This window comes from Plecotus auritus, assembly GCF_963455305.1.
Source record: "Plecotus auritus genome assembly, chromosome: 2".
Lineage (NCBI taxonomy): Eukaryota > Metazoa > Chordata > Mammalia > Chiroptera > Vespertilionidae > Plecotus > Plecotus auritus.
Window position 1 is genome coordinate 7,473,260 of NC_137771.1, and position 25,940 is coordinate 7,499,199.

At 52.0% G+C, this 25,940-nt stretch overlaps 1 protein-coding gene across 6 annotated transcripts in view; it reads left to right on the top strand.

The window, feature by feature from the left end:
- Positions 1-25,654, top strand: part of VPS13D (vacuolar protein sorting 13 homolog D) — a 227,983-nt gene extending 202,329 nt beyond the window's left edge. For all 6 annotated transcript variants that reach the window (XM_080653615.1, XM_080653616.1, XM_080653617.1 and 3 more), the window contains 3 exons: positions 14,219-14,350; positions 23,541-23,781; positions 25,135-25,654. In XM_080653615.1, the coding sequence (XP_080509741.1) occupies positions 14,219-14,350; positions 23,541-23,781; positions 25,135-25,266 (505 nt within the window). In that variant the 3' untranslated portion in view covers positions 25,267-25,654. The remainder of the gene's footprint in view (positions 1-14,218; positions 14,351-23,540; positions 23,782-25,134) is intronic.
- The last annotated feature ends 286 nt before the right edge of the window (positions 25,655-25,940 follow it).

The following is a 25,940-nucleotide window of genomic DNA, read 5'->3' on the forward strand; positions in this document are numbered from 1 at the left end:
CGCAGCTGGAGAGCCTCAAAACCAGTTCCAGATGTTCGCTTTGCGTTAGCAGGAAGGGGATTTCGGGCAAGCTGGGGCAGAGTGCCCTTGCTTTTACCTACTCTTGGTTCCCCTTTGCAGTTCGTGTCTTGCCTCACTGGGCTCTTTAGGGAAAGTGCTTTGAGCACCTGGGTCCGTTTTGGCTCTCCATAGCCCCTCCCACTGGTCAGTCAGGACGTGCTGCTCTGCGCTGGCCAGTTTCTGCAAGAGAAGCCCTCTCTCCTACTGTTCAGGGTCAGAAAGCAACAGTGCTGGAAAAGTAAGTCAGCCGGGCTGGGGAGGAGCCGCCTGTAGAACACTCTCAGGTGAACAAAGCAGCCTCCACAGCCACCTCCATCCAATGCAGCGTGGGGCCGGCCTCCCAGTCGTGGGAGAAGTAGCGTCCATAGGAATGGCCCATCCATGGGCTGCCTCTGAAGAGAGCTATTCCAGGTGAGGCCTGGCCGTGCAGGCTCCTCCTTTCCCAGCCTGCACCCAGCCCGTGCTGTACGCGGTGTGTGATGGCAGGAGTGTGTCCTCATTCATGCTTTGCTTCTTAAGTGTGCTTGAGACATTTTGGCATTTGTGCCTGACTGCTCCCTGAATCATCTTTTTAAACCGTGTTTCTATTGTTTGAGTTTAAAGATGTGTACACATGGAAACTGTTCTGAAAATTTAAACAACATATGAGCACGTACAGTGTAGAGAGAGTATTCCAAAGACTTTGTACTAATTATCTCTTTAATTCTTACAGCAAACTGAATAGATTGCTACTATTATTCCCATTTTGAAAAAGAAAATAAGAACTCAAGCCTGGTCAATAATCACCAAAAAGCTAACCTTGGTAATCGTGCCAGGTTATGTGCATTTGTCTATATGTACGCACACCAAAAAAAAAATCCTAATATATAAAAACCCAGGGTCCGTAACAACTGAAGGCTTCACCGAACACCGGAAGTCAGTCCTGCAGTCAGTGCTGAGTTGCCGTGGTGACCCAGCACTGACTGCCGAGGGGGCTCTGGATCAGGCCTGGAGAGAGGCCCGGAGAGAGAGGCAGGGTCTGATCCGCAGCTTCCATGGCAGCTGTTTATCAGCCCTTGCCTCTCTCTCTCTCTCCAGGCTTCGCCAGCAGCTGTGCCTCTTTCTCTCCGGGCCTCCGGGGGAGCTGCTGATCAGCCCCGCATCTCTGGTCAGGCCTGAAGATAGGCCTGGAGATGCTGACTGGCATAGAAACCGACCAATCAGAACCAAATCTTGGTGTATTGCGAGGAGCCAATGGCTGCCTAGGAGGCAGAGCTTCTGATGCTGACTGGCATTGAAACTGACCAGTCAGAACCTAATCTGGGTGAACTGCAAAGGCAGAACCTACGGTGGGGGCTGAGGAGGGGTTTTAAGGGCAACAGCTGTTTGGTATAAGGTGTAAGAAAGCGGTTCAATTTTTTAATGATTAGTTTGGCAGTATAGTGCATATGGCTGGCTATCAGTCCAGATACAGGGATTATGTATTTTTGTCTGCCAAGAGCATCTCCTCCTGCTGAAAAAGGCAACCACCCCCTGCCCCATTTAAGCATTCCTATCCTATATAATCTATACTATTAAAAGGGTAATATGCTAATTAGACTGGGTCGACTGGCCATCTTCTGGACGTCCGATTTCCATCCAGACAAAGCCATGGTGGTGGGGGCTGAGGCAGAAGCAGTTAGGGGCGATCAGACAGGCAGGCAGAGGCAGTTAGGGGTGATTAGGCAGGCAGGCAGAGAGGTTATGGGCAATCAGGCAGGCAGGCAGAGGGGTTAGGGGCAATCAGGCAGGCAGTCAGAGGCACTTAGAGGTGATCAGGGAGGCAGGCAGGTGAGCGCTTAAGAGCCAGCGGTCCCAGATTGCGAGAGGGATGTCTGACTGCCGATCCCACAGGGATCCGGCCTAAACAAGCAGTTGAACATCCCCCAAGGGGTCCCCAATTAGAGAGGGTGCAGGCTGGGCTGAGGGAACACCCCCCCCCATGCACAAATTTTGTGCACTGGGCCACTAGTACCTATATATGATTTCACATAAATAGGAACACGAATATTGATGTCTAACCTTTTTTCACTTAACAGTGACTCAACAACATCTTTCCATCCCAAAAGTGAATCATTTTTAACATTCATATAATAATAAATTACAGCCCTAACTGGTTTGTCTCAGTGGATAGAGCATCAGCCTGAGGACTGAAGAGTCCCAGGTTCGATTCCGGTCAAGGGCATGTACCTTGATTGCAAGCACATCCCCAGTGGGGGGTGTGCAGGAGGCAGCTGATTGATGTTTCTCTCTCGTCAATGTTGCTAACTCCCTCTCCCTTTCTCTCTGAAAAATCAATAAAATATGTTTAAAAAATAATAATGATAATAAATTACAATAATATACTTAACTGGTCCTTTATTGCTTTTCTACATTTCGCTATTGTAAACATCTTTACATATATCTTTTCATATGTGTTTAATTCTCCATTTAAAAAATAAAATTGCTGGGTTAGAGGGTGTATACATTTTCTATTTTGAAACACATCACAAATCGCCTTCTAGGAAGTTGGAGCAACTTGAACTCCCACCCACAGGCTTGGGAGGCCTGTTTCTGCCAGTCCCGGCTCTTCACTCAGAATCCAGCGGGAGTTTTGTGAAGTGGATACGGTACTAAGAGCAGGGCATTGTCACTCTGCTAAGTCTGCCAATGTGAGAGCATGTCTGTATGGCTGCTTAGATTTCTTTGATAAATAGGAGGGTTGAGTCATCTTTTTCTATTTCAGCTGGCATTTGGATTTCTTCTTTTGTGAATTACCTGCATATTCTTCACCCCAATCCTTTTAGCCCCCTTGAGGTCAGAATTTATCTTCCCTTTTAGTGTGTTTTTTGTTTATTCCAGGGGTGGGCAAACTTTTTGACTCGAGGGCCACCGTGGGTTCTTAAACTGGACCAGAGGGCCGGAACAAAAGCATGTATGGAATGTTTGTGTGAACTAATATAAATTCAAAGTAAAGGAGCGGAGGGGAGAGCAAGAGAACCCTCCGCTCTTTCGGCTCCGCGGGCCGGATAGAACAGCCGAACGGGCCAGATAGAACAGCCGAACGGGCCGGATCCGGCCCGCGGGCCGTAGTTTGCCCACGGCTGGTTTATTCTCATCCTGTCTTGGTCCTCTACTTCCAATAGTTGTCATTTCCTCACTCTCTCACCCATGTTAGTACATATCTTTTCTCCAGGTATTAATGAAAGTGAGATTAGTCACCTGGAGTATTTCACTCATGTGAGTTAAAGCTGCATCGTGACTAACAAAGGGAAGCTGTCACTGTTCATGGTCTTCAGCTGGTTGCTTTGGCATCGAGAGTGGGGCTTCAGTACATGTGTTTAATATGTGGTGTGGACTGTTAACTGGCTTTTATCTTGCTATTTGTTTCCTTCTCATTCTTAGTATTTAACATTAATTCCTGTGAAAACTTGGCAGGTGGGGCCCTGGCCGGTGGCTCAGTGGTTAGAGCATCGGTCCTCACACCAAAGGAGAGGTTCAAGGGTTTGATTCCCAGTCAAGAGCATGTACCTGGGTTGCAGGTTCATTCCCCAGCCCCGGTCAAGGTGCATGCGGGAGGCAAGTAATCGATGTGTCTCTCTCACATCCATGTTTCTCCCTCTCTCTCTCCCCCCCTCTCTCTGCCCTTCCACTCTATCTGAAAGCAATGGGGAAATATCATCGGGGAAGGATTAAAACCACAAAAACTTGGCAGGTTGGTACTAATGCTATACATTAGTAATAGAAATCTTGCTCTGTCATTAGGCGAGGCTCTACGTGAAGCCAGGCCTTCCCAGGAAGCCCGTCTTATCCTCTGTAGTGTGGGTGCCGGACCGCCTCTGCTCTTTCATCACTGGGACAGGGTCTAGGTTACTCATTGCAAGGATGTAAGTTTCGGCTTCTCAATTGGATTGTAAGCTTTTCAGGGTCACACTAGTGCCTTCTTTGGGGGCCTCCAGCATCTCCAGAATGCTTACTGCAGTGATGGACTCAGAGTTAGATTTTCATCCACAGTCATGCTGCTAATAAGTGTGCTAAGTCCAAAGGAATCAGAAAAACCCAAGACCAGGTTTGTCTTTGCCACTTACCAGCGGAATGGCCTTGAACGAACTTCACAATCTCTCCCAGGCATGGCTTCCTCCTCCATGAAATGCAGTGCTAATAACACACTTCCTTATTGAATGCTGTGACGGTCAGTGCCCGGGGCACAGTCAGCTCAGCAATCGCAGCTGTGGAGACACTCGGTGGGCCCTGGTGGCCCCCAGTCTCAGCTCTGATGTCTCACTAACGTTGATGGGAACATACCAATCTAGGGGAGCTGGTTGAGGTGGCAGTGCACTGAGTTTTCCCATGCCCCTGAGGCTCCCGCGCCCTCCGCTTAAAGACCCTGGGGAGTCTCAATCTGTTTGTTTTCCAACATGGAGCCTTCTAATCATTCAGGGGCTTAGCACAGCGCCACAGGTTTAAAGCATGCCAAGTTCCCTCTTAGGCTCTGCCAATGTTTCTTAAATGGGAGTATGAGTGCCTGCATGTGTGCACACACACGTGCCTGTATGTGTGAGGGTGTGTGTGCATTTGCGTGTAAAATGTTTGGAAGAAGCAAAGATGGGATCAAATTTTGCCTGGCATCACAACTAATATCTCTAGTAGCCCCCTAAGCATTCTGCCAAATGGACGCTAATTGGTTTCCTTTTGTTCTATTTTTATTTTGTAGGCCTTTTAATGTATAGGGAGCCAACCCCTTCAAATGAGACATTTTGTCATCACAACCTGTTATTTAGTTTAACCGCCACGGGCCCAGCTCAGCCACATTGAGGACTGGGAAGGAGAGTTCTGAGCCGTAGCTGTCCCCAGCCTGACCACAGCGGTGACCCACAGTCTGCCATGCACATGTCCCAGGACTGAGCAGGCCACTCAGTCTCTGCGTCGTGGGCTCGGCATCTCCCCCGCATGGTGCAGCGCCGGCCCCTCCTGGGCTGCCTCGGTGGCCCTGCTGTGGCACGTAGCAGGAGAGCCCTTCTGGCCCACGTCACCCTTGTGTGCTGATTAGACAGGAATCAGCAAGTCTGTTGAGCGCACATTTAATGTGACACAGATGTGGGACATACTAAAGATCTTTCTGCTTTGCGAATTTTCAGCTTTTTGCATTTCATCAGCGTTGCTTATTATTTACAGAATGTAACTCGAGACAGCAGAACAGATTGTAGTTTTTATAGAAGTTTTAGGGGGTGATGGGGCCTCAGGGGATCTGGGAGAAAAAAATCCAGTAGTGCAGAATGTTTGCAGTCCAGACCAAACAAACCAGTTTGCCAAGGGTTGATGGACTGTGGCAATCAGTCCCATTCATGTTCGCACTGGGGCACTTAATTATAAGGCAGCTCGGCCTTCTTATCACCAGGTGAACAATAATCTTTTGTCACCAGGTTGAACGTCATGGCACCGGGCAGAGATGTACCCCACTTAGAGGCACCGCAGGGTGCCACAGCGGCCAGCTTGTGCTCTGCTTCCTTCCTTCCCGTCCAAAGGGAAAGGCCACCCCTGAGCCAGTCCCCATTCAGACACATGGGCGTGCTCCTTGCCTCATTCTTGCTCTGGCTTGATACCCGGGCTCTGTGGCAAGAGCCAGAACAAAGAGAAAAATCAAGATACTCTTGAGAGCATTAGGATGATGGGCCAGAGCCAGGATGACCAAGGTCAAGGTGAAGGTGCCATCTCTTGGTGTAGAGGGGCAGGTTTGACTAGTGGTGGCTTTGGCATCTGGAGAAAGCTTGGCCAGGCTTAAATTTGAAGACAAAGAATAAGAATGCACCAGTTGGCCAAAGGAAGATAAGGAGTAGGTGATTGGTGGATATCTTTGTTTCCAGGTCAAAAAGAACCGAAAAGTTGGGATTAAAAGAATGAGAGCCATACAGTAAAAACCCTTGGGAGAAGTTTGTGGAGTTTGAGCCAGTGCAGAGAGTCCCTCATCAGGAGGTTCTGAGCTGCTGACGTGTCAAGATGGGGTTGGACCCTCCACAGGCAGCTGGACCCCTGGGCCCCACTGCTCACTCCTTTGCTGGAGAGGTGCCGCCGGGGGGCTGGCCAGTTGTCCCCGGGGGAACACGACCTAGTTGTGACCTCGGTCAGTAACTTTCTAGTGTCGCTCCTCCGTGGAATCTTCAGCATGCTTATGCTCCAGGGGTTCCTGGGTCGGTCCCAACCCCCAGCCTGTCTCGGAGGAGGAGGAGGAGGAGGAGGAGGAGGAGGAGGAGGAGGAAGAGAAGCAGGAGCAGCCCAGGACAGGCTGCCTTCTCCACTCACCTGGCTTCAGAGGCGGCCCCTGGGGCTCTTCTGCCCCCAGCTGTAACCCAGGCTTGTGGCCGCTGGTCCGTTCCTTTCTCGTGTGTGTGCTGCGCACCCGCTGTGTGCCCAGCACTGTTCTAGGCGCTGGGGCGCGACAATGCAGAGAAGAGTCTAGAACTCTGGCCTCACGTGGCCTCCATTCCACTCTCACCAGACTTTCCAGGTCTTGGCCAAGTTCAGAATGGGAGCCGCTCCCTGGGGAAGTTGGGGCTGGAGAGGGTGGGCCACTGGCAGGTTCTGTGTGACCCTCCTCCCAGGGGCTCAGTTTCTCCCTCTACCACCCAAAGGCTGACCTCAGGGCTGACACTGATCCTGTCCACCCCTGTGAGTGTGGCAGCTGTGCGCATGCTCTCATTCACGGGGTGGTTGTATGTTTCCGTGGCCTGGTCCATTTTGAAGTATCTTCTCCTTTTGCACCTCGTTTGTTTGATAGTAAAAGCTTGTGTAAAAAGTCCAGCCTGAATGAACGGGTAGGTGGTCTTGAAAAAGCAACAAATCACAAAGCAGGCCCCTTGGGGGCTGCAGCACCCCCAGACCTGCTCAGCCTCGGTCCTGAGGGGGGCCCTTCACGCACTGAGTGTGGAGGCCCCAGGGCAGGGTGCTGAGGACAGACAGCCCAGCCCCTCAGTCAGCAGCTCCACTTTCAGGGTGGACGGCTTCAGATTGCCTTACAAAGTGCACTCAGAGCAGGTGCTCTCCCCGGAAAACCTCTGCGATGGTGAATTTACTAATGGCGGTATGCTAGAACGCTGGTCATTCCAGTCCTAGGAATTGGGCATTTGGTATCATTTCTCGAGCTGCTAGGCTGCTTACTCTAGCTCTTAAAAAAAAGTTGAAGCAAGTAAGCTGTGGGTGGGGTAGGCCAAGCGAGTGTGCGCCTATGAAGCGAGGCGCTGGCTCCTTAGAAAAGCCCGAGTGTCCAGACATTCGCTGTGTCCTGGCACGTCGGAAAGTCAGGGTCCATAGTGAGCCCCAGACTCAGACTTCACACCTACATTTTAAGTTTTGCACTTCAGTGTTTTAAATTGACTTGACATACAATGATTGTAAGGGCAGGAGAAAGGGAGACCACGTTTATGACACCTACTGTGTGCACTGTGCTGGGCACTTTTCGTATATCATCGCAATATGATCAACCAATAAGCATTATATTCTCATTTATTGATAAGGAAACTGAGGCTGAGAGCAGCTCCATCAGGATCACTCAGCTAACAAGCGACTGGACTGGGGTTTCCCTCTGTGTTGGTTTCTTTCCAAAGCCTTATGTTCTTCTCTGTACCACACGCTCCTAAACTCTATCTCCTTAAAAAGATCAGCTGTTGCCCTGGACAGTGTGGCTCAGTGGGTTGGAGCGTCATCCCGTGACCGAAGGGTTGCAGGTTCGATTTCCAGTCAATGTACATAACATAGGTCCTGGGTTCGATCCCCAGTTGGGGCACCTTCAAAAGGCAACTGATCAATGTTTCTCTCCCTCCTCTCCCTTCCTCTCTCCAAAATCATTTTTTTTTAAAGAGAGATCAACTTTGGGGGAAGATAGATAACATAATGATTTTTTGAAATTATGTAATCATTTTCTAGAAATCGACCTGAAAATAGTTTATATAGTTGGTTATCATTAGAATTTGTACTTAATAGCCACACAATCAAGTTTACCAGAAATTGTGTATTTTGGCCCATGTGAAGTATTTTCGGATTGGCATTGAAAGTGACAGTGCGGTAGGGAGTTGGGCCGTGGCTGAGGGGTTCCTGTACACATCGGATTCAGAGTGGTGGACTAGAACACAAATTAAGCATGCTTGCATTTGTAAAATACCTCCTTTTTGTGATAGTAGAAAGTTGCAAGCCACTTTATCAGTTGTCTGCTATTTTTTTTAAAGCACAGCCTCCCCAGAATGCATGCAGAAGTGAGGCGTTTGGGAAATCCAGCTCGGGCAGGTGTAACCTCGCTGTGACATTGTCCCCTTGGTTGGAATTCGTTGTGAAGCCAGTCTGCTTTGCCCCTCCCCCAGCCCCATGAACAGGCAGGCGCACCTCAAAGCAGTTAGTTAACAAGTAGTAGTTTTGTTCTTAGATTTTAAATCCCAGTAGGCATATCTGTGGCATTAGTCCTACCCGCTGTCACAGTTGCAATGTCATGGGGTCCCCAAAATATGTGTTAGGTTATAGGAAGCCTTGACCCCTATAAACAAGTCAGGTGTGAATCCCACCGATGGGAGAAAATCCAGCCCAGGAAATGTCTTCCCCCACCGCAGGATGTCAAATTCCTAAAACTTACAGCGACAGTAATAGAATTTCTAATGATACGATTCAACATCTTTCCCACATTCGCAATTGTGACCATACAATGTGGGAGTTTATGTGTTGTTACACAATGACTTCAGAACTCTAGGGAGAGGTTAAGGAGAATGTTGTTAACAGGAAAGCAAAGGGAAGGGGGAATATTTCAGTTTGAAGCCAGTTCCCCAATAAGAAAACTGTTGGACGTTGGACCCAGCTCTCCTTGGGCTTCAGCCACCTGGGCTAGGTTAGGGCCCTTCTCTCGTACCCAAGGCACTCTCTACAGAGGAGCGTCATTCTATGGTCATCGTAGGTAGCATGCTGCTGAGTGTTTGCTATGCACCAAGTCCTGTTTGTTATGAACATATACATGTGTTGACTTGGTCACAACAATCCCATTATTATCCCCATTTTATAGATGAGGAAGCCAAGGTCCAGGAGGGTACACAACTTGCCGTAGGTCCCAGTTTGTAAATGGGGAGACTGGGGTTCAGCCCAGGCAGCCTGGCTCCGGAGCCTGTCCTCTCAGCCCTTGTTGCCTGTTTCTGTTCATCCCCTCCATTAGGTTCCATACGGCCCCTGGCAACGTGGTTCCTGCCTGTCTCCTGAGAGCCTGGCGCTGGCCTGTGCGTGTGATGCTCAGGAAGAGTTCATGCATGGGGTGGGCGCTGGGGCAGAGGCGGCACAAGCCATTCTCAGGCTCTGAGCAGGGTTGTTCCTGGCTGCTCGGTTTGGGTCCTCCGTAGCTTCATTTAGGAGCCAATCTCGACTGCCACAGGGTTCCCCTCTGCCCAGCCTGGCTTTGTGTTCAAAATCCATATTGTCTTAGGTATTGGGTAGATTTCTTGGTTCAAGATTGACCACAGTCAGAGCTCAGTAGTTATTAACCCTACGTGTTCGGTACCATCCCTGGATAGGTTCTAGAAAGTGGGTTTCTGTTTGTCCTGGGCTCCGATGGAAACCAAGCCAAACTCTAGGCTTCCCCTCCAGGAGAGCCGTCATTGATGCCCTGTGCTGAGAGGAGCGGCATCGGTGTGGAGAAGGGGTGCTTTTCCCCTACGCCAGGGAGGGGCTGCAGCAGGGCGGAGGGCCTGCAGGCCAGAGGTCAGAGGTAGCTGGTGGCCCACAGGCTTCTCCGCCTTCCAGCCACTGTCCGCTGGCCGGCTGTGGCTACCAGGGGAAGCTTAACCACCGCACTCCGTGCCGAGTACTGTCCAGGGGTGGGCAAACTTTTTGACTCGAGGGCCACAATGGGTTCTTAAACTGGACCAGAGGGCCGAAACAAAAGCATGGATGGAGTGTTTGTGTGAACTAATATAAATTCAAAGTAAAGGAGCGGAGGGGAGAGCAAGAGAACCCTCCGCTCTTTCGGCTCTGCGGGCCGGATCCGGCCCGTGGGCCGTAGTTTGCCCACAGCTGGTTTAGACTATTGAGTTCCTTTAGAGACTGACAAACGCTTGATTGAACTGTTCAGTTGAGAATCTTGGTGTCTCAGAACTGTTAGCCATTAGCCATATCTGAAGAGATGGTCTGGGGTGACCTGCTGTTCGCAGCCTACTTGTTTGTGCCATCAGATGGATGGATGGATGGATGGATAGATAGATAGATAGATAGATAGATAGATAGATAGATAGATGATAGATAGGTATAGATATAGATATAGATATAGATATAGATATAGATATAGATATAGATATAGATATAGATGTATCAGTAAGAGATTTAATTACAGCAAAAGTCTTGGACACACATGTGAAGTAGATGCAGGCACAATCCATCCCTCTGTGGGGTCAGTACGCAGGGCTCCTGAGGAAGATGGCATCGTCAGCAGAATAAACAGTCTGTCGCGCGGGGAAGTCCCCTGTTTGACACACACTTTCTCCTCCTTTGCGATTGTTTTTAAAGCTCACTGGGTTGATAGACATTGGTCATGACAGATTTCTCAACCTACTGATAGCTTAAGCTGTACAGGGGTATGTGTGTGTGTGTGTACAACATCTGTCTTCAACTAATAGAACTATGACATAGTTACTCATCGTGTAAGCGAAGAACAAATAATGGCTGGCCAACTATTGACCCTCGGCTGAAAGGCGAGATCAGCCAAGTGGAACTGGTTAGGTCTTCCTGTGTCACCTTGTTTGGGTTTGTTGTTGCCTAAGGAGAATGACAGGACTGTTTTCATTGCTCTGATCCTCGGCTGCGGCCTCCAGTGTGTGTCAGAGAGCAGTGGCCAGGCGCAGGCTTGGGCATTGATCTCTCTCGCCGGCGGATATCTGCAGTGTATCAGCCACTGTATCAGCAGCCCTTCCCCGGGGAGACCCGTCCGTGCTGCACAGCCGACTCCCTGACGTGTTCATGGAGTTCAAAGCCCGGCTTGGTTTGGTGCTGACATTTTGGATTAGCTGGTTGACTGGAAGGCCTGCTTCTTTCTATACACTGTGAAATTTGTAAACCGCAGCCGCCGGGGGCTTAAAATGGCCGAGCAGCCCCCAGCTGGCAGCAATTAAGTACACCACAGACCTCTGGCTAAACAAAGGTCTGTGGAGTCAGAGTTGCTGCATCTGCACTGACTAGGCAGACTCGTGTTGTAAACTACCTTTTATGTCCAGGTTAGTTAGCAAGAGATGCTGTCAGCTGCCGAGAGGTGAGTGGGTGGAGTGTTGCCACCTCTTGTTTAATGATCTGTTATCCGCAGGATGTAGTGCCAGACCTGCCCTGGAAGCAGCCAGTCTGGACAGTAGGGGTGAGGGTGAGGAAAGGAGCAGGCCAGCAGGGGAGGCTCGGGGGGGGGGGGGGTGTTGGGGGGTGGTCCTTGAGTGGTGGGCCTGAAAACTTGGCAGGGATCTTTCAGTTCTGGTGCCCATGGGCAGTCGCTAGCCACTCCGCTTGTTTATTGGACACCATTACCCTTTAGGTAGAGCAGAGAGGGTGGGAATGAGAGGACAATAAGGTGCCATTTTATACCCATTCGTGCAGCAGAAAGCTGGTGGTCATGTGGTGATGAGAGGCACGCTTACTTGCATCGCCCATTGTCCAAGGCTGTGCACGATGTGGGCTCCAAGGGCTCGGGTGCAGGGCCCAGCGCCTTTCCTTGGCCTCTCTGGCTCCCGGGTCCCATCAGAGGAGGTTAGGGCTCGAAGTAAGTTTCCTCTCCTTGGGGGCCTGTTTTTCCCACTTCAGTGGAAGATGGTTTCTTGCGGGGGAAGTGCATGTGTCAGCGGAGGCATAGCTTCATGACTTTACCCCCAGGCTTCTCCTCTGCTTTGAAGACCAGTGAACGGGACAGACCCACCCCGGCCCTTTTTATCAGGAGTTGGGATTCTAGCTGGTTTTCATTTTGACTTGACTTTGTTGACTCTCCAGGCCAGACTCCAACCTTCTAGCTCTCTACCAATTTGCGTGTGACCTTTCCTTTCTTAGCTCAGTAGTCACAGTGGCCCCTATCCCTGCCCCCACCCCCACACACATTCATTTATTTACTCATCTAAGGTGCATTGCTTCTCCCCCGTGAATCGGGCACTGTTCTAGTTCCCGGGCTGGCAGGAACGAGACCAAATCCCTCTTCTCATGGCACTTACATTCCAGGTGGGGTGCCACGCAGGGAGCAAATAAGTGAGATGTGAAGCAAATGTGTTTTGAGCACGTGACTAATTGTATTCTGAAAGGGTCAGTCCCATCCCTATGAGGAGAGTGGGCCGGGTGGCAATAGAATAAGGTGTAAGGTTATTGTAATAACCCATTACTGATCCAGAGGTCATCGTCAGTTGTGACAGAGATGGAGGGATGTTGGCTTGGGGATGTAGATGGACATCGAGCCTGTAGAGCTCCCGATGGATGGGTTGGGGAAAATGCTGAGAGGTGGTGAGGAACAGGCCCTGTCACATCTCTCTTGGAGGGGCCTCTGAGCTTCTGCCACCATAGCCAGACCTCTTCCAGGAGCTTCCTGGGGACGGAATGGTAGGACCCTGTGGGGAACAGACACTTGGCAGTGTTGGGAGTGGCGGTGGGTGTTTCACTAGGTGGGGACTAGAACGGGGCTCTGCTGCCAGGAAAGCCCACCTCGCTCCCTCCCTCTGTTTCCTTCCACACCCTGGTGGCTGCGTCCTCACCAGCAGTTGCCCACCTCTCCGCCGATGGGTCCGCAGCAGCCTCTCCGCCGCCCTCCACCCTTCAGTCACTAGTTGGGATCTAACCAGCCAACAGGACAACTGAGTCTTGAAGAAGAAGACATTGAGACTATGCCTAGTGGGAGTTGGGAGTGTGTAATATAAATAAAATTACCTTTTACCCATTCCTTTAGCCCAGGCTGTGGGACTTCTTTACCGTCTCTTTACATCAACCTGGAAGAGCACAACTAGTAGTTCTTAGGGCACTCTGATTAGTGAGCTTTTAAAAAGTCCTCGCTGGATTTCTGGCTTTCCAGCACAGAGCAAAACAGACACCCCCCAGGTGTGGCCTTCGGACAGCCTGGTCTGGTGAGCGGAGTGGAGTGCAGGCCTGTCCAGGAGGATTTGCACTTGCCCCAGGTTTGCAGCCAGCCCATTGCATGGCCTGTGGCAGCTTGCTGACTCTCTCTGCCCATAGCATGACCCCAGTTGGCCCCCCGGGGCACTCGTCGCCCTTGCAAGGACCTGGTTCTGAAGCGCCAACTGGGGGTGCAAGCCTGTGCCTCTTCTCGATGTGTCTAGAGGGGTGTTGTGCTTTGGTGGAATCCAGGAACAAGTAATGAAAAGTACAGCAAGTACAAGGCCGTGGACAGACCCGGCACACTCTTATCAGTCATCTGAAATATGCACAGCCTTTCCAAGACAAACACGGACTCCTGTTCCTAGGAAAACACCAAAAAGCACTTATCAGTTATCCTGTATGCGGTTTGTGGACAAAGACAACATCACTGCCCCGAAAGCCATAGCAAAGCAGATTCCTTTGGGCAGCCGACAGCTGAGTGGCCTGAGTGAGAGCCACTGCAGGACACAGGCTGTGGCCTGGGGCCTGTCCACAGAGCTTTCTTCCCCTACGTGATTCCTGGGCCCCTCAGCCTGTCCCCAGCAGCTGAGCTCATCATAGAAGAAATCCAGCAGCTGGGCACGTGCTTTTAAATGCCCACTGTCCCTCACTCTCCTTCCCCGACCCCTGCAAGTCTAGAGGTGCCCGGGTGGAAGTCCAGTAGTGATGACCACAGCAGGCACGGCCACGGCTGGTGGACAGCCACATTCTGTCAGGCACGGGCTTGTGGGCATTATTTTATTTGATCGTCACAGCAGTCCTACGAGGCAGGTGTCAGCATCCATTTTACAGAGAAAACTGGAACCGAGGGTTAAAGAAGTTAACCGACTTGTCCATTTTCACATCGCCAGGAGATGGCGAAGGCAAGGTTCTAATTCAAAGTTGGTGTCTTTTGTGCATCACAGCGAACATGGTGATTCAGTTCCAGTCACTAAATGTAGAGTGTGTGTTGTAGTAAGTGGTGGGTTTGTCTCAGATGAAGCTGGGAAATCATTTTGACACCTAACCTCTGCTTTTGGTCCATCTCCCCATGTAGGACGCAGGCGCAGAGGGTGCGGAAGCCGCGGTGCTGCACGGGGCCCCAGGGGCTGCTCCCCCGCTACTCGGAGAGCCAGGCCGAAGGGCAGGAGCAGCTCTTCAGGCTGACGGACAACATACAGGACGAGTTGTAAGTGGGGAGCCGGCGTGTCGCTTCGCCGAGTTGTCTTTTCTGTCTCTGAGTCTGAGAAGTTCCCATCTGACCCGAGTATCATCATGCCTCTTAGACCTTGGACCTGGTCACCGATTCCGGGGCCCAGATGTTTTAGAGGTTCAGATAAGCCGCTTGAAAACAGCCTTTTACTTCAAGCTGTGCTTCTCAAACTGAGTTTCAGAATGGGGCCTTCATGTTTTATTTCTAGAAAGTGGCAGTTTCTTTCTAGATCAAAGAGAGACGATAATAAAATACTCTCAATTTTAAGGTTTTTTCCCCCTGTAAAACTGTCTTAAACTTTAGTGTTCTAGTGTTTGCTGCTGAAAGCTAGTGAAACAAGGCAGATAAACCAGTAATAACTAGTAGCTGAAAATATGGGGAATGCAATTTTCTTACAATTGTTCTGTTACTCTTATATTCCTGTGATCTTGTAGTATTTTAAACTAGTGAAATTATCCCAAGTTGATAGGATAGAATTCAGTATATCACTATTTTAGGGTATTCTCCGGAGACTTTTCATATAAAATGCTCGCTAGCCTAAGTAAGTGTTAGAACCACCAGCCCAGAGAAAGCAGTTAGTTTATGCCTGATGAGTAGCAAAATGCTAGTTTAATTTCTTTTATTTATTTTTTATTCTTACCCAGGGATATGTTTACTAGTATTTATTTGAGAAAGAGAGAAATATTGGTCAGTTGCCTCATATAAGTGCCCCAATTGGGGATCAAACCCACAACCTAGGTATGTGCCCTGACCGGGAATAGACCACAGCCTTTTTGGTGTACGGGATGACACTCCAAACAGCTGACCCCACCCCCACCCCTGGCCAGCACTAGTTTAATTTCTTTCAATGCTTATGTATCACTTTAAGATAAAGCAAACGAGGGAAGTTTCTGAGGGCTGTGGCTGTTTTCGGTTGGTGGAGGAGTGTCCGAAGTAGAGGCTAACTCTCAGGATAACCTTCTGTGTCATTGGTAGAGACAGTGGTAAACTAACCCTATCTAGTATTTCTGTAGCAGCATTTGAGTGGGGGCATCAGTAGGCAGATCCAGAATCCATTTGCTGCCTGCTGGATAGGATGGCGCCTCCCTGGATGTGTTTGGTGTAACCCGCACCCTCTGCAGTGTTCCTGGAAGGTCTCTTGATGGAGGTGCATTACATTGTCTCAGTCAGTTTCGGCTGCTGTAACAAAACACCATGGACAGAGTGGCTTAAACAACAAAATTTATTTTCTTATACTTTTGGAGGTTGGGAAGTCCAAGGTCAAGGTGATGCCCGATTTAGTTACTGGTGAAGGCTCTCATCTTGGCATGCAGGTGGCCACCTTCTTGCCGTATCCTCACATGGCACAGGGAAGAGAGTGAGATCTCTGTCTGTGTCTTTCATAAGAACACTAATCCTGTAGGATCAGGGCCTCACCTTATGACCTCATTTGACCTTAATTACTTTCATACTCCAAACAGTCACATTGGGGTGAGGGCTTCAACATAGGAATTGAAGGGGGACTTAATTCAGTCCATGGCAGGTGTCATTTGTACGTTCTGTTCTTCTAGTCCAGCCTCAGCCCTGGCCATCACTCCAGTATCCAGAATCCTAATGGGGTCTCACTCCAGGGATGACTATATATTCCTGCTTCCTTGTGGTGAGGATTTGGTGATGCGTCTGCTCTTTATGCCACTTTTTAAAATATATATATTTTTATTGATTTCAGAGAGGAAGGGAGAGAGAGAGAGAGAGAGAGAAACATTAATCATTGATCAACTGCCTCCTGCACGCCCCATACTAGGGATCAAGCCCTCAACCCAGGCATTGTGCCCTGATCAGGAATCGAACCATGATTTCCTGGTTCATAGGTCAACGCTCAACCACTGAGCCACGCCTGCCGGGCTATGCCACTTTTCTGGTGGGACTTTTGGCCTTTGGATAGAAGGCCCAGAAATCATCCTTCAGGTGCAGCCTGGCAAGGGCAGAGTCTGCTAGAATGGTGAGCCCAGGAGGGCAGGGAGCTGTGTCTGCCCCATTCTCAGAAGAGCCCTCAGCACCTAGAACAGTGCCTGACACGTCATGGGCCCTCAGGAAATGTTTGTGTAGCTGCAGTTTAACAGTATATTAATGTTCACTTTTCCTTTGGAGCGGTATCAAAGGTTGAGATGATAAATTACTGTACATTGTGCATTTAATTCCATCTCTAGTCCTTGCGAAATTCATTTTCGGTAGAATGACATGTGCCAGAAGCTCAGGGAGAAAGTGAGCCGCACCCCCTGAGAACAGCCGTGGCAAACTGAAAACGGGAATCCGAGTGGAGGTGGTAAAATAGATTTCCTGAAACTCTTGAAATTCATGTGAACTGTGGGAAGAGATTGGCATGAATGAAGTTTGACTAAAGATGAAAACCATGTGTCTCCACGCATGTGGGGTAAATCGCGCCGGCGAGTGTGGAAGGAGGCAGGTGCCCACGGCCTTGCTCAGTGTGCGAGGAGTCGCCAGGGACTCAGCGGGGTTCCTCTGATGTGTCTTCAGCTGCCAGGCAGGGTCCTCACGGCGACATGAGCATTAGAATCATCACTTTGCAAGAAAGGGGTTTTCAGGAAAAGCACACGAGTGCCAATTATACCTCTGACTTTTATCCTAGAATTGTAATTAGGAACATGTTTACAGACCTAATTATTTGCATATTTTCCTTCAGAGTTAACCCCTTAAAAGGATCTTTAATACCTTGCTCTACTGTTCTAACTAAATGTTTCCACATTTTTTTCCAGTTAGACTCACTGTTTCACTTCTGGAAAATATTGTGTAATTACTTCCTGATGCAGCGAAAACCCCACAAAGTCCCAGTGCCATGGTTACTTCAACTTTGTGCTCCCCGATCAAGTTTCATCCCATTTTTTTCATGTTATTTAATTAATTAGTATTAAAAAGATAGTTACTGACATGCGACTGAAGGTCTGGCCAGCTGCGGAGGCTTTAGTTTAGAATGAATCGAATATTTCTCTGGGATGTTGCAGAATTACCATTGCTTCCCATTTTTTCTCAATTTGGGTTTTGAAATAGGATCCCTCTGGCTTAAGCTGATGTCAAAGTAAAATTTGTCCTATCTGATTAAACTGATTTTTCCTTATGACTGGTGTCTATCTGTAGCCAGAACCTCATTTTCTTTTAAAAAATAAATAAATAAAAGTAGCTATTTTATTTCTAATCCTTCATCGCAGACCAAGTTACGTACAGAAAAATATAAAAAATAAACATAGCCTATAGACCCACCAATGAGCTAAGTCCTTTCTCTTTTTGATGAAATAAACTCATGCATGGTTAGCAAGTTCAGAGAGCACAGGAAGAAATAAAACCCAGAGTAAACTTCTCCCTCCTCGCCCCCTTTGTAAATGTAATGTTTATGGTATTTGTGTCTTGCCTGTCCTTCTTGAGGCATTGCAGAGAGAGAGAGAGCAAGCAGGAAGATTTGTGTGAGCACAGGTCATAGTGTTGATTCTAATAGCACGTAATAACAAATACAAAGCTCATAGTAAAAACAAGACAGGTCCTTGTGAGGAAGGGATAGCGTTCATGGCTGCCTTTTCTAAACCAGGAAATAATCTGTCATAACCATTGACACCTAGGACATGCTTTGAGATGCCACTGAATTAAAACTTTCACGTGGCGGCTTTTCCAACTGTCCTGACCAAGGTTAAGGACTTGCTAAGTCTTTAATGCGTAAACTCGGGAGTTCTGAGGGGGTGCTTTACCTTTACTACAGGGTAGACTGCAGCCAGCATGCGAAGTGGCGCATGACCTTACGATGTCATTTCATCGTCATTTTCTGACACTACCGAGCACGTACATTTACTGAATCCTACTGTGCAAGGATGAGTAAGGAACTGGCTGTTTCCTTGACACGTTTACAGTCTAGCAGGGGTAACAGACAGTATCCCCAACTACCTGTAACACGATTGCTTTTAAAATAGAAGCGTGAGCCATGTGTTACGGGCCACCGGGAAGTGGTTAATTCAGCCTGGAAGGCTGGGGAAGGCTGTGGGCCATCCTGGTCCCGCAGGCTGAGGAGAGATGTGCTGCAGAGAGAAGGGAGAAGGTCCCGTTGCCCATGTGGCCTGGAGAAGGGGTTCCACCTGCCACCGGGTGCGAGTCCGGGCTGGTGTGGGTGATGCCACCGGTGCCGCTGAGAAAGCCCCGAGGCGGTCGTGGTCTGGGGTGTTGTCCGGGTGCCCGAGCTCCCAGCCTTCCTTTCTCTCTGAAGAAACTTTCTGACACTGTCCCAAGTCAGCGTGCCTCTTTCTCTCCGTACCGGAGAGTTAAAGTAAAACTTTGAACCAAAGTCTAAAAACCCTGCTTTGTGTGGGATCAGTTGTAGTACCTACAGCAACCTGAGACAGTTCCAGAACCCGGTGGCTCCCGGTGCTCGTGTCTGGGGGATGACCTGGTCCCGAGCTCTGTTTCTGCCACTTGCTTTTATTCCCCGTCCCTCGGGGTCCCCAGCAGGTCAGAGACTAGCAGGATGCACTCAGGACCACCGGAGACCCGGTGGCTGTCGTTCTCTGTGTCAGCCTCGATGTGTCCCAGCGCCACGCCTTCGTGGGCCGGAGCAGCCCTGCGTGAAGGAGCGCGGTTACATGGGGGACAGCAGGGAGCCGGTGTCTGACTCAGCAGGCACACAGCGGTAGCCACGGCTGCTCCCTGGGCGGGCCCTGAGCCCCTCCAGTGGAGCCTGTGGAGGCAGGCCTCCCTCCGCGGGTGGATGGCCAGGAAGGGAGGGTGCTGGCAGCGGAGCCTGCCCGGAGCACTGCTGGGCCCGGCTTCTCTTACACCCCGACTTTGGCTCCTTTCTGGCAGTGACGAGTTTGGGGTCGGTCTCCATGACAAGAGAGAAGCCCTCATCTTGAGCTCAGTTTCAATTATTCTTCATGTGGTTTCCAGATTTTGTAATTTAAAATAGTGTGTGTGTGCACGCATGTATGTGTGTACGTGTGTGTGCATTTGCGCATGCGCACGCAAGCGTGTGGGGGGGGGGGGGGGGGGGGCGGCTGCCGAGGAAGCGGCAGGAGGAAAACAGAGACTGGTTTGCCAGGTCCATCTCTGGCTTCCTGTGCTAACCGTGGTGGGGATCCTGTGCCGACCGTGGTGGGGATCCTGTGCCGACCGTGGTGGGGATCCTATGCCGACCATGGTGGGGATCCTGTGCCGACCGGGGTGGGGATCCTGTGCTCCAGCTGCCAGCTGTGGCTCACTGCCTCCCTTCCTGCGAATGGGCCCCTGGACTCCCAGAGTCGAGCTCTGTGCCCTTTCCTGCTCCCGTCCCCTCCCCGTTCTGTATGGCCTTGAATTCTTTTGACTTCACTAAGTTAGTGCTGAAAGCTGGCAGGTAGTATCACCTCTGTCAGATGAAGAAACTGGACCGCAGAGAAGGCAGCTGGCCTGGCGTATCCCAGCCCGCGGGGTTTCCTTCCGCTGCCTTGAGTGTGCACCACGGGAGGTGCCACCCAGCATGGCCTCCCAGCTCAGGGCCGCCCTGCGCCCCGGGGTTCTGGCCTGACCCGGACTTGTGCCATCTGTGGCATCTTGAAAAGGAGTCTATTTTAAAGCCTATGAAAGGTCCCGTGGGAAGTGCGCTAATAATGCCAGCCACTCGGCAGGTGTGGAAGGGAGGCCGGCCCTTTCCAGGGCTGTGCTGTGCACAAAGGTCAGCCGCAGGGGCTGCCAGCTGGGGTGAGCATGGGGGCAGGGGTGAGGGCACAGAGGGGCCCAGAACAGAAATCATCTCGGTTGGGTTTTTAGTGCACATTCCTGCTCTCATCCCAACTGCACTGGCCAACTTTGGGGGTTTCCTTCGAGAGCCCAGTACAGCCTCAGCAGCCACCTGCTGGCTCACTGGCACTCAGAAGTCATGGCTGTGTTCCATCTGTACCTGATTTCCCAGCAAGGCCTGACTGGCCCTGTGGTGCTTCCCCTCAGTCGGGAAGCAGTGTTTCCTGCTCTCTGTCTGTCTCTCTGTCCCTTTCCTTCCCCCTGGACCAGCTATGTAGATCCCATGTGGTTCCATCAAGTGGTCAAGCTGTGTCCCAAGACTGGCAGGGCCCAGGAGGTGGGGATTATGTGCTGAGCGGCCTGAACCCCAAAGCTGCTGGCATTGAGACTTCACAAGTCTGCATTCTTGGCATTGGCACCAGTTAGAATAGAACAATAAACTCCAGTTTTGTCATGTGAGGCCGTGATTAAATGGCGACTGGAAGCAGGAGATCCTTGCTGAGCGAGTACTCAGTGGTGGGGACAGAGAGGGGATGTGGACCCACTGCTCCATCAGCATAGTCAGCGCTGAGTCCTGTCCAGGAAACAGACAGGACACGTGAGTGTCTGGCAGTGCTTTAGAAGGTGAGCAGTTAGGTGTTCAAAAGTGGGGTGGGGTTGGAGTGCTTCATGGGGAAACTCCGAGAGGCTGCGCGCAAGATTGGGACTTCTGAGACTTCAGGATGGAGGAGGGAGGTGGCTAAGAGGAGGATGGAGGTGTGCTGAGAGGAGGATGAAGGTGGGCTGAGAGGGGAGGATGGAGATGGCTGAGAGGGGAGGATGGAGGTGGGCTGAGAGGGGAGGATGGAGATAGCTGAGAGGGGAGGATGGAGATGGCTGAGAGGAGGATGGAGATGGCTGAGGGGAGGATGGAGATGGCTGTGAGGGGAGGATGGAGATGGCTGAGAGGGGAGGATGGAGATGGCTGAGGGGAGGATGGAGATGGCTGTGAGGGGAGGATGGAGATGGCTGAGAGGGGAGGATGGAGATGGCTGAGAGGGGAGGATGGAGGTGGGCTGAGAGGGAGGATGGAGATGGCTCAGGGGAGGATGGAGGTGGCTGAGAGGGAGGATGGAGATGGCTCAGGGGAGGATGGAGATGGGCTGAGAGGGGAGGATGGATGTGGGCTGAAAGGGGAGGATGGAGATGGCTGAGAGGGAGGATGGAGATGGCTCAGGGGAGGATGGAGGTGGGCTGAGAGGGAGGATGGAGATGGCTGAGAGGAGGATGGAGGTGGCTGAGAGGGGAGGATGGATGTGGGCTGAGAGGGGAGGATGGAGATGGCTGAGAGGATGGATGTAAGCTGAGAGGGGAGGATGGAGGTGGCTGAAAGGGAGGATGGATGTGGGCTAAGGGAGGATGGAGGTGGGTTAAGGGAGGAACATGGAGGTGGCTGAAAGGGGAGGATGGAGGTGGCTGAAAGGGGAGGATGGAGGTGGGCTGAGAGGGAGGATGGAGGTGGCTGAAAGGGGAGGATGGAGGTGGGCTAAGAGGGGAGGATGGAGGTGGCTGAAAGGGGAGGATGGAGGTGGGCTGAGAGGGGAGGATGGATGTGGGCTGAGAGGGAGTATGGAGATGGGCTGAAAGGGGAGGATGGAGGTGGCTAAGAGGGGAGGATGGATGTGGGCTGAGAGGGGAGGATGGATGTGGGCTGAGAGGGAGGATGGAGGTGGCTGAAAGGGGAGGATGGAGGTGGGCTGAGAGGGAGGATGGATGTGGGCTGAGAGGGAGGATGGAGATGGCTGAAAGGGGAGGATGGAGGTGGCTGAAAGGGGAGGATGGAGGTGGCTGAAAGGGGAGGATGGAGGTGGGCTGAGAGGGGAGGATGGAGGTGGGCTGAGAGGATGGATGTGGGCTGAAAGGGGAGGATGGAGGTGGCTGAGAGGGAGGATGGAGGTGGCTGAGAGGGAGGATGGAGGTGGGCTGAAAGGGGAGGATGGAGGTGGGCTGAAAGGGGAGGATGGAGATGGCTGAGGGGAGGATGGAGGTGGCTGAGAGGGGAGGATGGAGGTGGGCTGAGAGGGAGGATGGAGGTGGCTGAAAGGGGAGGATGGAGGTGGCTGAGGGGAGGATGGAGGTGGCTGAAAGGGGAGGATGGAGGTGGGCTGAGAGGGGAGGATGGATGTGGGCTGAGAGGGAGGATGGAGATGGCTGAGAGGATGGATGTGGGCTGAGAGGGGAGGATGGATGTGGCTGGGGACCGTGTGTTCTGAATGCAGCGTGAGGCTGGGAGCTTCAACCCCCCGGGGGAAGTGCCTGGCACATGCCGGGACTGAGAGAAAAGCCTCCTGTCACCAGCAGGCAGGCCTCCTTCCCTGATGTTGCGACAAAGCCGTCCTGGGACCCTGGTCCTCCAGCAGCTCCAGGGGGAGCCTGGGCTCTGAGCAACAGTTTGCAAATTCCTCTCAGGACATCAAGGCCCAGGGGGCCACAGCCTGACAGCCAGCCTGCGGTCGGCTCTAAGTATTCCTGCTGCCGCCCGCTGCGCTCCTTTGCCAGCCTGGCGTGGCCGCCCATTGTGGAGGCTGTCACAAGATGCCAGGCCCAGAGAGCTGCCCCAGCGCTCACCCAGGGTCCCTGCTCTCCGTGCGGGAGCTGAGCCCAGAGGCTTACAGTGCATACCTTCCCCTTAATCCGGGTGCCCCGGGGAGGGAGAGGAGGGAGATGTTTTCTGAGCTGCCCGAACGCCCTCAGAAGCAGTGGCTGAAAGCGAGGAAAATCAGGATTGCAGCGTGGCTAGCAAAAGCACCTTCTACCTTGCGGAGTTTCTGAAAACAGAGTGGAGGTCCCACCGGTGCCATCACTGGAGGTGCTGAGCAGAGGCTGCGCGGCCTCCTCTCAGAACTGAGACCGGAAGGAAGTAGATGTCAGAGTGCAAACGCGGGGCCTCGGTGACCTTTTGGTTCCACTTCCTCCATCCATCTCCATCCCCGGCCTGTCTGCCGGCTGCTGGTGGCCTCCCCTGTGCTGAGAACGTCCTCAGCTGCTCCAGTCCACACTCACACATTCTGTTTTCTTCCTCTGTCTGGTCCAGCAAAGCATTGTTACAGCTTCTCCGCGCCTGAAGCTGCCTAAAAGGTCTCCCTGGAGACGCCCACACAGTCACTTTCAGGGGGAAGTGGTTCTCGTTGGCCGTCGTCATGTGCTGGTGCTGGTCGAGCCCCTGTGGAAGGGGCCACGATGCCAGCCTTGCTTTTGTTCCTAATTCATAAACGAGGAAACAGGCTCAAAGCGATTGAGCCACCTGCGGGGAGGGGTGAGGGGAGGGAGGGAGCCTGAACTCTTGTTCCTTGAGATCGTCCCCCTTCCCACCCCCCTGGCTCAGCGACAGGGAGAGAGCTCCGGGTGCCTTGCTCACGTCCCTTCTGCTTGGCAGCTTCATCGCCGTGGAGAACATCGACAGCTACTGCGTGCTCATCTCCTCCAAGGCCGTCTACTTCCTGAAGAGCGGGGACTACGTAGACCGGGAGGCCATTTTCCTGGAAGTCAAGTACGACGATCTCTACCACTGCCTCGTCTCCAAAGACCATGGGAAGGTGTACGTGCAGGTGACCAAGAAGGCGGTGAACACGAGCAGCGGAGTGTCCATCCCCGGCCCTTCCCAGCAGAAGCCCATGGTGAGTGCGCCCGGCCACCCCTCCACCCTCCTGAACCACGTGGTCAGAGCGGGAGAGACAGCGAGGCCAAGGGCACCCTGCCTGCTCCCTCTCCTCCCGGGAGCTCTCTCAGGGCCAGGCTGGGCTGTTACCCAGGGGTGCTGCCTCCCAGTCCCACACAGCGGAGCTCGCCGCATGCTCGTGAGGGTGGTGCTGCCTCCCGGCGCCCGGCACGTGCCAGCACCTGTGCCGCGGGGCCCGTGGATGCCAGCAGCGGGGACCCACTAACATGAGGCGGGGCTTTTCCCACCCTGTGACTCTGGGCGCACTGGATCCAGGACGGTGTCAGCACACCGGCCTCTCTCGTTGCTCCTGTGTAACAATCAGAAACTAACTTTTCTGTGCAAAGAAGCAATATCTAGCAGAGGCCTCTACCCAGGGTAAATGCTCCATAAATAAAATTTATACTTTTAAGTATGAAAGGCTGGACGGTATGGCTAAGGCAGGACTTTCAAAAAAGAACGCTGCTATTAATAACCATCACCGTAGGGAGCTGGGGTTCAAAACCAGGTGCTGCGTGACCCCAGACCCCGTGGCCATCTCGCTGGGAGGGACAGCTGGCTCGGCAGGAGCACGTGGGAGGAAGCACCGTCCTGGCCGTATTCCGACTCGGTGTCTCCATGAAACCCAGGGCTAGTCCTGCTCCTTCCTCACCGGAATGCTGGCATTCTCCAGCCCGCATGTGGGAAGGATGCGTCATTAAAATGCTCCTGCTTATCTCTGGGTCTTTCTACAGATCAGAAATAGCAACCAGCCTTGTGGGGCCTCTTTCCCTTGACCTTCTCCTGCCCAGGAATGCACTTGGGTTTGGTTTGGCTTGTGCAGGCTCCCCTGGGGTCATTGGCTTAAGTCAGGGCTGGTAGATTAACAGAGTTAACACCCAAAAGCATGAGTTATTTCCACAAGTTCCTCTCCATGATGGAGTGCCTGGCCGGCTACATTGCTGCCCCTTTCAAGGCAAGTGAGCCCTCCGCGTTCTGGATAAGAAAGGCCTGGAGGCCTTGTGGGCGGGATGTGGATTTGAATCCCAAAGGTGCAGTTCCTTATTTGTGCTCTCAGCCTGCGGGAGCTGAAACTGGTCCCCACGTACAGGGAGTCCCCGACCTCAGGTGACCTGCGGTTGGCTGCACAGTCACCCGGAGAACTTGTTAAAGACACAGATTCTGTGCCCCCCGCGCCCCCCCCCCACCTGAAATCAGCATTAACTGGGAGTAGGGCCCTGGAGGCCGTCTCTTAAAAGTGCACGTCCTGGTGTCCCCTGTGGCCGTCCCCCGCCTTGGGCGGGGCAGGTGCTCACTCCGTTCTGTCCTGCAGGTCCACGTGAAATCGGAGGTCCTTGCTATCAAGTTATCACAGGAGATAAACTACGCGAAGAGCCTGTACTATGAGCAGCAGCTGATGCTGAGGCTCAGTGAGAATCAGGAGCAGCTGGAGCTGGACTCCTGAGGCGGCGGCTGTGCGGGGCTCGGACCCACCTGCCAATCAGGAGCCTGAGGTAGAGGCCAAGCCACAGCACGGTTTGGGGGACGATCTCAAGGAACAAGAGGAAGCAAATGCTGACGGGGATACTAATGGAAACCAACCGCATTGATTTGTGGGCCCGGGGTTACTTTAGATTATGGGGAAGTAATTTTTTAAAGGTATTGGTTGAATAACGTTAAACAGTGTCTGAAATGAACCTAATTTTTGGACTGCCCTGTATTTTGTTACCATGTATATATGTACAACTGTGTGTTTGTAAATATGTAGGCGTATTTCCCAACAGGGCCTGTGATGTGTGTAAAGGCTTATTGACTGTAAAGTAATATAAAGTTATATTGGATCTCCTGTTGCACTAACTCCACACGTCTGGTTCATGGAATGCTCTGGAAGGCACTCGAAAGCCGGAGCGTGTCAGGTCTCAGGGCGGGAAACCAGCAAGTGCCCAGAGCAGGGGCCTGGGGGGTGGGCGGGCGGTGCTGGGAGAGCCGGCCCTCGCAGAGGCGGGGAGTGGCCCAGGAACCCATCCTTTGTGTATTTCTCTCCCCCATTTTAAAGGCAGTTGTTGGCCCATCTCCTTGGCTTAGCCAGGCTTTGAGGGAAATTGGGTGTTGTTCCTGCACTCGCCCTCACGAGCACCG